The 13710-nt window shown below is 34.6% G+C and overlaps 1 protein-coding gene across 2 annotated transcripts in view; it reads left to right on the top strand.

The window, feature by feature from the left end:
• SNX13 (sorting nexin 13) overlaps positions 1-13710 on the top strand; it is a 129065-nt gene that overhangs the window by 33975 nt on the left and 81380 nt on the right. For both annotated transcript variants that reach the window (XM_087428153.1, XM_004418952.3), the window contains exons 2-3: positions 7994-8106; positions 11947-12049. In XM_087428153.1, coding sequence (XP_087284279.1) covers positions 7994-8106; positions 11947-12049 — 216 coding nt within the window. The remainder of the gene's footprint in view (positions 1-7993; positions 8107-11946; positions 12050-13710) is intronic.

Genomic DNA, 13710 nt, shown 5'->3' with positions numbered 1-13710 from the left:
TGTATTTTTCTTTCAAGAGGCATGTGATGTTTGGTTCGTACGCTCGCGCACGCTCTCTCTTTCTCTCTCTCTCTTTCTCTCTCTTGACTGCTAGACCTCTATTATAGGAAGGATTGCCATGTGGTGACATTCTATCATTTCTTCTTTCTTTCTTTTTTTTTTTTGTGAGGAAGATCAGCCCTGAGCTAACCTCCATGCCAATCCTCCTCTTTTTGCCAAGGAAGACCCGCACTGGGCTAACATCTGTGCCCATCTTCCTCTATTTTATATGGGACGCCACCACAGCATGGCTTGACAAGCGGTGCGTCAGTGCGTGCCCAGGATCAGAACCTGCGAACCCTGGGCTGCCGAAGTGGAGCACGTGCACCTAACCGCTGCGCCACCGGGGCGGCCCCCATTTCTTCTTTCTTATATTAAATATTTCCTTAAAGAGATACTGACTTTTCATCAATTCTCTGATTACTCTGATAAATGCTTAATTCTCTACCACTTTTCAAAAAGAGTTGGTTCTTGAGCACTCTTCAAAGGTGATCGATGGAATTAAAAAAAATCTTCACAATTTCATGGACTGAAACATTTGAAGTGCTCCAATCCATTACAGTTATTATTCTTATTGATTCCGGTTTTAGCCAGTTGAAGCCTCTTCAGGTTGTCTCCTGAGTCCTTTTGACATATTCTCAGCAGTCTTGGGTAGCTTTCTGTGCTCCAGCCCCATCTTAAACTCATTTCCTGCTCCATACTTGGACTCAGCCATTCCTCCAATGGCCTTGGTTTGTTTTTGTGGAACGATCAGCACTATTTTTCACTGAAGCAGTTTAAGATTTTTTTTGAAGTTTTTTTTTTGTTTTTAGGGGCATACCACTAACGATTCACAGTCAAATAACTGTATTGTAAAATTACTTGAAATAGTTTCTCTGTGTGGTTATTCCACAATGTTAGTATATACAGTTAGATTTGTTTGTTTCACTTTGCTTCTGATTTTTAGAGATTGCTTTTAAAATCTTTTTATATGTAAAATATTTATACCATTACAAAATCAGATCTATGAACAAGATATTTTCAGAGATGTCCAGTTCTTGTTCCTGTCCCCTCTACCCAATTTTCTCTATTCCTCGTAGATAGTCACATTTAAAAGTTTCTGTATATCCTTACATTAAAAAAAATAAGCAAATGTGTATATATTTATAACTCTTTCCCTCCCTTTCTTAGATGAATGATAGCTGTACATACTTTTCTTTACTAGTATGTAATTGAATTTAAAAAAATAATAAGGGGAGATATGCTGATACAAACAGATACAATTTGTTCAAAATACATAGAGCTGGTATTTTCTTTTCTGATATCTTGATGGATTCTACTAGCTCACATAATTAGAAGTTTAACTGTCTTATTTGGTAGCTTTAAAATTTTTGCTTTAATCAATAATTTTTAAGGAATAATTGTGTATCTGCTAGATCTTTTATCAGAAATTCAGGAAACCTTGGTAAAGTAGTTTTGTAATTTGGGGCTTTTGAGTATTTGCTGGAAGGCTGTCAGAACTGTTCTAGACCCTAATTCAGTGATTCCCAGTGTATGGGCTGTGGGAGTGGGGAAGGTCTGCAGCCTAACTTAGTTTATATCCTGAATAAACAAATACATATTATTAATGTATCTGCTATTATTTCAAACTATGTACAGGTATTTTGTAATTGATAGAATCTAGTTTAAAAAACACTGCATTCATTGTAGCTTTTTTTGTTTTCTTGTATTTTCTTTGTCATTGGGAGCTAGTAGTCCTAATTATGTGGTAGTCTGTGGCTTTTTTAACTACTGCTCTAATTAAAAAAATGAAGGGTTTGTTCAAGTAGTCACCTACATATATGTACAGAATTCATTCTTGAAAATGTATAAAAGTTGGACGATAGACTTCTGTTAGAAGGGAGAGGGTTCTGTTACCAAAGAACTAAAAATACGTAGGGGGTAGTGTGTATGTGTGTGTATAACTGACTTATTGTGGGCACCCCCAGTTGGGAGAGGGAGGAGAAACTCCATGGGTGTCCAGTGGCCATTATCTTTGCCATGTGGGCAGTTAGCCAGGTTGGAGACAAAGGTAGTTGATTGAAGTCTCTACCCTTTCCATAGGCCCTCTGTCCCTCTTGATTCAACAGCTGGATTGAAAACTTTCACCATATCACTAGTCTTTAATAGTCCTCACAAGAATATACTAGGTACCTTAAATAGGGGTGAGTGGAAGAGGATCTTTACTCCCTTGTCCCTGGAGCATGAAAAGAAGGATTTGGGACCAGTTGACCCAACAGATGTACTCATGATCCCTGTGTGTCTCCCTCTCTCTGGCTGCCTCCCTGAAAAGGAGGTAATGGTGTGGGTTGGTGTCAGGATATGTTGAGACAGCCAAAAGAACACTATTTCTGTACATCAGTCACATGGGAGGACAAGGACCATGCTCTTGGGTGAGGATGGGGGCTTGGTGTGTGTTGTGTTGGTGGGAATATATAGCTCTTTCTAAAGCCATGAGGTGGGGATGAGGAGGGGCACTTCAATTTAGAGTCCTTTCTTTTTAACTTTCACTTCACCTTTTCCTTTTCTTGCCTTTTCCCCTGTCCCCCTCTCCCTTCTTTTTCCATTCACTCCCCCATTTCACTTCTCTAGTTAGTAAATTGAGTAGTTCCATATTTAGTGAGCAGCTTCTTTGTACCAGGCCTTGGTTAAATTATTATATAATGTTGAATGAGACGAGGTTCCATGTCACGAGCACATTCTGTTGAAATTATTTGGAGAAGAACTTTCAACTTATTGTAAATGAAATAAGGTGGGAAGAAAATAATCTATAGGTGCAATAGGGCCACTCTTCTTATGGGTGCTTATTTTTGTCGTTGAACTTATATATAAAATTTCTGTGACCCAAGTTGGCACCTGAAGTGGTATCAGCTTTAAGATTATCAGCCCTCTCTGTCTGGCTGCCCTATGCCATATAATGTGGTCAGATATACCAGGTGAAGGTAACTCTGAGAGTGGTTGACCTACTCTAATGAGACTCATATCAGAGTCTGAGGTCCATTCTGTGGGAGCTCTGACACTCTGTTCTTCATGTGATCTAAAATAGCTGTTTCCACTTAGCCCCAGTCTCTACACGCAGCCAGGAGACACTAGGTCCAGCTATGCATCAAATTAGCTGTGTCATTATGAGAAAAGTTACTTAACTGGTCTACTACAGCTAGACTTGACTTGAGAGATGGTCTCAAAACTTAGCCCCTTCATTGTGCTAAGGGGAATTCTGGATCAGAGAGGGTTAGTGATTTTGCAGAGATTACACGGAAAGTTAGTGGCAAACTGGAACCTGTGATTTCTGACTCTCTGTTCTTAGTGCTCTATTACACTACCTTTCCTATCATGAAAGTCTGTGGTGAGGATCAAATTAGATTAATGTCAGTATGACTCGATAGGCATAAAATATCATGAGCTAAATTATTCCCACTTGCTTTTTATTGTCAGGAGGCATATATGATCCTTTGCATTGTTGTTTCTTGATTCTCAAGCATCTGGGCTGCAGGAGTCATTTTTTTTATGTCTTTATGTGTCCCTGCATTCAAGACCAAACCGAAACAGGTAGATATCTGGGCATGCTAATAAATTGACGCCCTTTGAAACCAAAATTCTTTCCATTATTTATACAGGGTAAACATGGATAGACTGATTGTCTAATAATAAAACTTATATATTTATATTCAGACCAGAGATTTATTACATTTATTACAAGTAGTTTTTTGACTAGTTTCTTGGGTGGCATATTAAGCTGATTAGTACTCATTTATGATTTTAGCATTTTTCTCTTATTGTGGCTTGTAACTTCAGGCAGTTGTCAGCTGACAAGTCTTGAGGTTCATTAAGGAGTCAGGATTTGCCTAGGAATAAATCTCACTGTTATGCGTATTAGCTGTGTGACCTTGGGCAATTTTTTAAAAACCTCTATGTCTTAGTTTCTCTGTTGTTAAACTGGTAATAATGATAGTGATTAAGCTAAAATTGAGCACTGGACCATGGACTCATTTACTCCCCACAACAACCACATGACATAGGTGAGGACATGAAGGCATGTAGTGGTTACACAGCTAATAAATAGTAAGGGTGAGATTTGCACTCAGATAAGTCCGTACTCTTTGAGCATTATACAATATTACCTTCTTGATTACTTCATAAATTGTTCTGAGAAGTAAATGAGATAGGATATGTAGAATGCTTGGTACAGTTTTGGTTTTCAGAGCTTTTTGGGTTTTAGAATTGTGAATAAGGTTTTGTGGACCTAGAGATTAATTTAGGGAGAATTATAAATATTTAATTGTCTTTAGTTCTAAACAGCTTTGGTACCTTGTTAGAAATGAAAGAATTACAGACCCCACCCCAGACATACTAGATCAGAATCTGCATTTTAATAATCTGCATTTAAGAACTTTAAAGTTTGAGAAGTACTGCAGTGGATGATCTTGAAGATTTCTTCCAACTCACAGTTGGTGGGTCACTGATTCTAGGGAACCAACCAGCATGGATATTTCAGTGTTGATTGTTGTTTTTAGAGAAGAAAATGGTAGTATATCAAGGATTATTTTAATGTAAATCACTGTAGTGTAGATTTATTTATATTTTTGGCTTCCATTTTAAGTCAGCTCTTGAGGTAATTAATACCTGTTTGAATTTGTGAAAGATTTCTAACCTAGTACAAAATTATCCTAAATTTTATCATCCTATCTCATTTTAGGAAATAATTAGAATTGAAGATTTTTTATTTTTTTCCTGAGTAAGATCAGCCCTGAGCTGACATCTGATGCCAATCCTTCTCTTTTTTGCTGAGGAAGATTGGCCCTGGGCTAACATCTGTGCCCATCCTCCTCTACTTTATATGGAATGCCACCGCAGCATGGCTTGACAAGTGGTGTCAGTGCACACCTGGATCCGAATCTGCGAACTCTGGGCTGCCGAAGCGGAGCGTGCCCACCTAACTGCTGCACTGCTGGGCTGGCCCCTAGAATTGAAGGTTTTGTTTTGTTTTGTTTTGTTTTTGTGAGGAAGATCAGCCCTGAGCTAACATCTGTCACCAATCCTCCTCTTTTTGCTGAGGAAGACTGGCCCTGGGCTAACATCTGTGCCATCCTCCTCTGTTTTATATGGGATGCCGCCACAGCATGGCTTGACAAGCGGTGCGTGGGTGCGTGCCCGGGATCCGAACCCTGGGCCGCTGCAGCAGAGTGCTCACACTTAACTGCTATGCCACCGAGGTGGCCCCTAGAATTGAAGATTTTTAAATAGTATTAGATCAATTGTTTGTCTTAATTAATCGCACTAGACAATAAGATTGTAATATCAGCCAATTGTATATATGGGATCACTAAGAACAACATAAAACTTTATTATTGGACAATGCACTATTCTGATGTTTCAGTGAAGAGTTTAATAATTGAAGTTAGCTATTGTAAGAGATTAACTACAAAGCAAATGAACACCTGACTTGCTTGATTGGCAATGTTTAATTTTATTAGTCTCTGGAATATAAAAATTTCTCTCAAACTTAATTAAGGAAAGGGTCTTCTCTTGTAGATTTTTTTTTTAAAGTGACAGTAATGTCTGTTTTGTTCACTGTTAAATCACTAGCACTTGGCACATTGTAGGTATTCACAAATATTTGTTAAATGAATAAGAGTTTGTTTTTTGGTGACTTTGCTACAATTTTCAAATGAATAAAAAGAGACTTGTAAGATTCTGAAAATGAGTTTTTGGACAATTGAGCATCTCCTTATGTTACCTAATTGCTGTATTAAATAATCTTCCCCGTGTTACTAATTGTGATTCTCTTTTGAAAATTTCTTTAGTTATGAAGGATAGGATTCAAACAGAAGAATAAATAAAATATTTATACAGTTTAAAGCAAACACCTGATTAAGAAATCTAACACTACTGAGTATTTAAGAAGCCCCCTGTGTGTTGTCCTCCAATTACATGCTCCCTTCCTTTATCCCCAGAGATAGCCATTTTGCTTGGTTTCATTTTAAATGAATATACCTGAATATATCGTTAAACAGTAAGTTGGTTAGCTTTGAAAAACTGGCTAGCAAGCATAAATCTGTGTAAAGAAAGAGTAATATTGCTAATATTAAGTCAGATTTCACTGGAAAAGGTAGGTTGAATAAAATATCTGGGTCATAGTCTGGTTTCAGCTTTCCTGAGAGTTTATGAGAACTCTTTTCAGGGGAAGGCAGTAGATAAGATTTTGAGTGAAAATATCGTCTGTTTCCTATGGTTGGGCATCTGACAGTACTGTAGTGTGGGTCAGGTACTGGATGTTCAGCGGAAGTATTGCCAGAGGGACTGGACTGCTCTATACTTTATGCTAAATCACCATGGCCTACTTTCAGCTCTTAGAGAGAAGTCAGAGGAGACCACTTCTGTAGGTGAAATAGTATCCCTAGCTGATTCAGGGAGGAGATCATGAGGGCGGAGCAGAAACTTCATCAGCAGGCATTCTGTCCTTTGGTTAAAAAGATGATAGTGGTCAGGATGAGGAAAAAGGATAATAAAAATACAAATGAACAAAAGTTGTGCCAGCCATATATAGAAGAAGAAATAAAAAACTCCACTGACTGACATAAAAGAAGATATAAATACATGGAAAAATATTATTTTGGGGTAGAAAGACTCAATGTTATAAATTCTCCTTAAATAAATCTTGTTCAGGAATTCTCTTCATGTGTCATCTAATGATCAGAGCTTCTTAGACCAACCATATTCAGTTGCTTTATTTTTCTCCATAGCACTTATCCCCATATTATATATTTACTTGTCTTTTTTCCCCCTTCTGGAATGTAAACTTATGAAGGTATGTAGATTTATGAGGAAATGCTTGTCTTTCTCTCCTTACTCGAATGTAGACTTATGAGGGGTATGTTTTATTCCTTGTGGTTTCTCCAGCACCTTGAACTTATAATGGCACATAAGAAGCAGTCAATGACTGGTGAATAAATGAATGAATCAATGCAGCTGTCCTTTCTCTCATAATCCATAGCACATATTGTCTATTCCATAGTTTTTAGTCATTAATTTTGTTCAGCTTAGCATCTTATAATGCTTTCTATTATTTTCTTTTGGTTCAGTGTCTAATTGTTTCATTCCTATAAGACATTCTTCTCTGTGCTCCTTGATGGCAGGAGTGGGACAAATGCTTCCTTTGTATACCTCATAGAACAAGGCAATGGATGTAGGAACTTGTTGAATTGAATACATTTATTTATTCATTATGACTTAAATTGCTAAAATCCAGTTTGCCTTCAACAAAAGGAGTATTTTTGTTGGATAATACAGTATAATTCTAAACAAAATAGGATTTTTTGTTTATTTTTAAGGATAGAGAATTTTTGGAGATGTTTTCTTGAGCTCATGGTAAACTGTGGTAACTGGAAGTTGGAAGTTTTGCAATTATAATCTTAAATTTCTCGGCACAATCTGAGTAAAAGAAAAATATCACAATTTTCAGTGAGGTATGGATTTCTTACCTTGAAATTTTAATTTTTAAAAAAGTCTCGTCATGCTGTAGTTTTATTGGGGCTTAGTTTAAAAATGAAATATTCTAAATAAGTATAATTGTAGTCTACTTAACCTTTTATATGTGCTTTTGCATATATAAATATACAAATATTTTTATAAATACTTTGTTATCATTTCTCATGCCAGCATATCATTCAGCAATTTGTATACCTTTACATTGCCACTGGATTTTTTTAAATCGTTGCTGATGTTCTTTAAATCTCTTTATATACATATAGATTTTGTATATTGTTTCTTAGAGACAAATTTCCAAGAGTGTACTTAATATTTCAAAAGTAAATATTTTAACAATTATTGAAACAATACCATACATATTTAAAACTATGTAAAAGTTGTGTTGGTTCTTTTCTGATTCATATGGAAAATTATTTATTGAAAAAAATTATTTTTTGCTTTATTTCAGACCAGTCTATCCATATGGGGATGGGGAAGCCTTGGCATTGTCCTTTCTCTAATAACCTTTGGACCCTTTGTAATATTTTATTTGGCATTTTATATCCTCTGCTTTGTGGGTGGGTAAGTATACTCAATGATAATTTTACAATTAATATGTCATGTTTGTTCAAAATTGAGACACATGACCATGAGAAATGGAAGTATGATTTATTTATGAAGGCTGTTTTTACCAAAGTTTACAAAAGTAAAATTAAGATATCGTTAGAAATAAAAACGATGATGGTTATTATTTGTACCAGAAATATGGTTCATCATCTTCAATTTTTTTTTTTTTTTTTGCTGAGGAAGACTGGCCCTGGGCTAACATCTGTGCCCATCTTCCTCTACTTTATATGTGGGACGTCTGCCATAGCATGGCTTGATAAACAGTGCATAGGTCCGTGCCCAGGATCCAAACCTGTGAACCCTGGGCCGCTGAAGTGGAGCAAGCAAACTTAACCGCTACGCCACCCGGCCGGCCCCCAAGAATAAAATTTTAATTTCCAATGATACAAATTTTTTTGTGGTAATATGAAAAGTTTTTAAGGTTTTTTTTTATTCCTTTGGTGTTACTCCCCCTTTGAGGTTGAAATTTCCTTGTCTTTATAATATTAGTAAGTTAAATTGAGATCATACATCAGGTTTTACGTAATAGAAGATACTGTTTCATTGATTAGACTTCAAACAATAATGTTAATTATTTCCCTTAGTGAATGCTGTCATTTTGTTCTAGAAGATTCAAACAAACGCCTGGTTTTACAGTTTTCTCTTCGTGGTTATTTGGTTTACAATATTTATGATTTACTTTGAGTTGATAAACCTTTACAAAAGAGATTTCAGTCATGATTTAGTGTAGCTTCCTATGCAGAGCATTTAGTATCAGACATGAATTATATGGAAGAAAATGTGTAGATAAGAGAGATGCTTGTTTTTAGATACTCTAACCGAAGTAGCTTAACTGAAATGAGTATTTTGTTGTTAATATATGAGTGTATGTATATGTGTGTGTGTGTGTGTACGTATGTATGTATATGATACATTTATGTAATTATTTGTGGAATGAATACCTTTGAGTTCTCTTAAAAAATCTTTTGAGATCCCAGACATTTGGAGGAATTGTTTGAGGCTGTAAGTTTAGAGGACTTAGCCAAATTGAATAGCATATAGAAACTATGGCCTGAGAGACTGTATAAGACACTAAAAGGGTGGCTTCTGAATATGTCTACCACCTATTACCTCTTTCCAGACATGGGTTTGAAAGTCATGTGTAGCTGTTTATAGGGAGTGCACCCACTGATTGTTGAACAAGTGAAAATTAATTAAATTGAGCAGCTACCTCAAGGACTGTTAATAAAAACTGCATTGTATTTTAAATTTTGTATATTCATTATAATTGCTTAGATATGCTACTACATACTGAAACAAGAAATAAGCTATAGGAATCAAATGGAGTTCTGAATATTTTTATTGATTATAAAGATCGAAAACTTTATAAATCTGCAGCCATTTGAGCTTCCTAAATTACACTCCTTAGTCACAAATTAAGACCAGAGCTGCATGGTTGCATCTCTGCTCCACAAAAGGAGAAATTTCTTCTATTTCACTAATTGAGTAAGCCCTTGGCAAAAGTGAAGGAGAAGGATTTCAGAATGTTTCCCAATACTTCAGACAGGGAGGAAGTTGAGCTTTATAGATGAAGGTAGGAGCCATAGAACCCTTGGAAGGTGGAGTCTCTTAGACTAAACTGCTCCATATAAAATTTGAGAAAAGGAGAAGGGTGATGAGTCCATTCATTTCAAAGTCACGGGAACCTTTGTTGTTCCCTTATTGAGTCTGCTAATTTATCAAGGAATTATTTCAAAACTTTCTTTGGATACTTGTAAAGTCTTCTAAAATTTTTAGATAAGATGGGATATTGAGGGGTGTGGGAGGGCCATTAAAAACTCTTCAGATAATATTGAGTCACATGGCAGGGTCTGAAATTCCAAGTTCATGCTATGTCAAAAATTGATCTGATGTTCTGTTCCAGACTGTTATCTCAATGAAACTCACTGCCACAGTAAGGGGACTTTTACTTATACTAGCAAGCCTCCCAAAATCATCTCGGGGGATTGGTTAACTAAGCATTTCCAGGTTACTCAGTTAATGGTCATTGAATACCATAATTCCTGAGTCAAGTCTTTCTCATTTTGGCTGTAATTATGAAGAATGATTGTCCCTTCTCAAAATAACTTAGTATAGTTTAATGACTTACGCATTTTAAGAGCAAAAATAGGCTTTTAAATATCAATCTTAAGTAAACTAGTGATATTTCATATAATTATAAATCATTTCTAAGTTTTAGTGTAAGTTTTTAAAGATGTTTTTGTTCTTTCTCTTACTTAAAATGCAAATTTGAGAGGAATTAATACGTTTTCCAACGGAAACCACCCCCACCCTTTTTTTTTTTTTTGCTAATAAAACTTAAGTTTTTTCGTTAAGTTCTGCAGTTTACTTATCTACGATGTTGATTAATGTATATATTTTGATTGTAGTCAGAGCTAATCCATTCTTTTCTAATACAAGAAAACTTCTGGAAAGAAAGCCACCCAGGGATTTTTGTTTTTTGTTATTTTGGGATATCATTGATATAGTATTGTGGGTTATTTAATGGCATTCTTTTATGTTTGTTTGGTTATGCAGTCATTTGTAACACCTATTTTTACTTAAACCTGAAAGCTCAAGCTATTAATTAGATTCTTTGTAAGATAAGACTGTTCCGTAGGTTACTTTCCTACTGTCATACTGTGGGCAAAGGTTAATGTTTTATCAGTCTGTTTCATGATGATGTTTTTGGTACATTGTTAACTTAATATAAGCATTTTATTCTATCTGTAAGTGTGTTTATAACCAGGTAAAACTGAAGTACAGAGCCAACTTGATTCTCAGTAATAATATCACATACAACACAGATAATTGAAATTTACTGATAATTCTGAAGCCAGCCTTTGTAAAAAGAAACAAAACGGAATTAATGACATGAGCTGATTTGACTTTATCTGTGTTCTCCCCCTCCTCCCTGCTTTTGTGGTGCCTGTACTGAAGAGCAGTGAAATGGCAGATAGCCACAAAAAGCAGAGGATGTTGAGAATCTTCCTTTCAGTAGTTGAGGCTGGCCATATTTAATTTTTCACTGTTCCCTTCTTGTCACTACAGTCTTTGAATCATTGTAAGATTACTATAAGATCATTGTAAAATTAAAATTTAATTTTCTTCTTTTGTGGATTTCCTATCTACTTAGTAGTGCTTAGATTTAATTGGTAAATTTTAAATATAGGAAATATTGATAGCATTTAGTTAATACTTAAAGTAGTTCTAAACCAGTATTTATCTTATTTTGATTCTATAATTGTTTTAAAAATAACCTTTTGGGATATATTTTTATTTCTTTTCTTAATTCCAGGCTTATTTAAAATAAATCATTAATTGGATCCTGTATATCCTTTATTTGTTTATTCTATATTGATAATGGCAAGTTATGTTAATATCTCATGTTAGTTATTTAACAGAATTACAGAAGTATGTGATTTAGCTATAGATTTAAGTCTCATTTATCTTCATCTTTGGTTATTAGCTAGCCTCCTTATTTAATGAGGGCTGATTTTCCTAAAGTTTGAAAGTGTTGCCTGAGATTTTTTTATGAAATATATTGGTTGAAAACTTTGAAAGGCATTATTGTATAAATTTTCCAAATGTTTAATAGTTGTTTAAAACTTCAGAACATAACAAAATCTGTCAGTTCCTTGCCTTGTCAAAGTCACAAACTGACTTTTTAGTGAATGATAAGCCATCTATTAAATCTGAAAAATCTATTTGGTAATAGGTTTGTTAAATTATAGTAAAAGTTTGGTTTTGTATCTATAATTAAATATTTTTTTTCAGCGGTTTTGTGGTTACTCTTCTGTTTGGAAAAACAAACTCAGAGAAGTACCTAGAGCAGTGTGAACACTCATTTCTTCCTCCAACATCAACTGGGATTCCTAAGGTAAATACAGTAAAGGAATGTGAAACCTCAAAGTCCTATTCTGTGCAATGATGATAATGTGATCATCTGTATATGGCTTGGCAGATTTTCCTGTAATTCACTAATGCTCACTGTAAATTTATGGGAGACTTTCTGATCATGCTTAGGAAATGCATTTTAAAAGATCACCTTGAAAACTTTCTTAGTGTTAGATATTAAAAGTAGGAATTCAAATTTGAGGAAAAGATAGAAATTTGGGGTCTTTTCCTGCTATCTTAACATAGAGTTTCAAAGCATCATGCTTTTGATTTGTGGAAATGTCAGTGAATATATGGTTGTGAATGAAATAAATTGCATAGGAACCAGAGAAGGAAAAATGGGCACTTTTTCATTAACTCGCTTGAAAAATATAGCAATTAGGCTGTGCAGCATCTATAATTTTAATAGTTCAGGCCCAATTTTATATCATCTTGAATGTTGCCAGTTTTCTATTCTTTTTTTTTTTCCCCCAGTATCATACTCTAGAAATGAAATTGGAATTGAGTACTTATAAGTAGTCTTCAGATTTGCATTGCCTTCAGTTCTTGGGGGATTGGGATGGTTTCATCTTTTATGAAGAGAGACAGATGGTCTGGAGTTGATGATGGAAACTTAAACCTTACAATTATTAACTTGTCTGTTATATGCTAAGATGTAGGAGATGCAGAGAAAGTAATATACGGTATTATTTTACATTACTAAAATAAAAAAATTTCACCCTATCCCACTGACTTTCATATTGATAGATAAATAAATTTTTTCTAATACTTATTATAACCTTTAAAATAGTCTCTGAGACTTTTTTCTGTCCTTTAGGACTCCTGTTAATATATATTCTTTGAGTTAGCTCAGAAATCTTTCTGAGGAAATGAAACTTATTTTTTTGAATCATTCTTAGCCGCCTATAGTGTCCATTTATTTGAGTGGTAATTATAGAAGATGGGAAATATTTTAAGAATTAAGATCCTAAGCAGTAATAAATCATTGTCAAAGACTGGGTAAGTCTTGTATTTTTTAGTAGGGAGTATAAAAAATAGTGATTTTGATCTGACATTTCTAAAATGATTTAGAAGTATGTTTTATGAAAAAAAATTTAGGGGTTGTATGTTATAACTTGAAGTATTATGTTTTATCTATGTATTTGTGCTTTGGTTTGTATTTTTAATTGAAGAGTATCCCACTACTTTTCACCCTATTTCCCAGCCACTGATCTTTCTGAAGACTACAGAGAAATAGAGAAATTCATTTTCTTTAGTTGCTAAAAATCATCCCTAAATAAAAATCAATTAAAAATATGTTTATATGGCAGCTGATATTCTGTTTTGGGCTGGGAGGGGGAAGGAGGATGAGAGGAAGCATTTAATAAAGGCAATTAGTAATTTGACTCACCTGAAACATTAACTTACGGTTTTAAAGTTTCATTGAAATATGGCAACAATGTATCTGTATATTTTCAATTTTCTCACATTATCAATAATGTTTGCTGATTTTATTAAACTTTTGAGGATAACAATAGGTATTTTTTTCTGGATGTTAAGTTTTATTAACTTGAGAAATAGTGTTTGGTTTATACTAGAGTCTCAAGAAATAAGGTTGTTTATTGACTTGAAGATAATGACAAGAAAGTTACAATGAATAAATAC

Source organism: Ceratotherium simum, chromosome 1 (assembly GCF_057802395.1).
Source record: "Ceratotherium simum simum isolate JZ-2026a chromosome 1, ASM5780239v1, whole genome shotgun sequence".
In the NCBI taxonomy this organism is placed as follows: domain Eukaryota; kingdom Metazoa; phylum Chordata; class Mammalia; order Perissodactyla; family Rhinocerotidae; genus Ceratotherium; species Ceratotherium simum.
The sequence above is the reverse complement of the archived record's forward strand: the minus strand, read 5'-3'. Positions and strand labels throughout refer to the sequence as shown.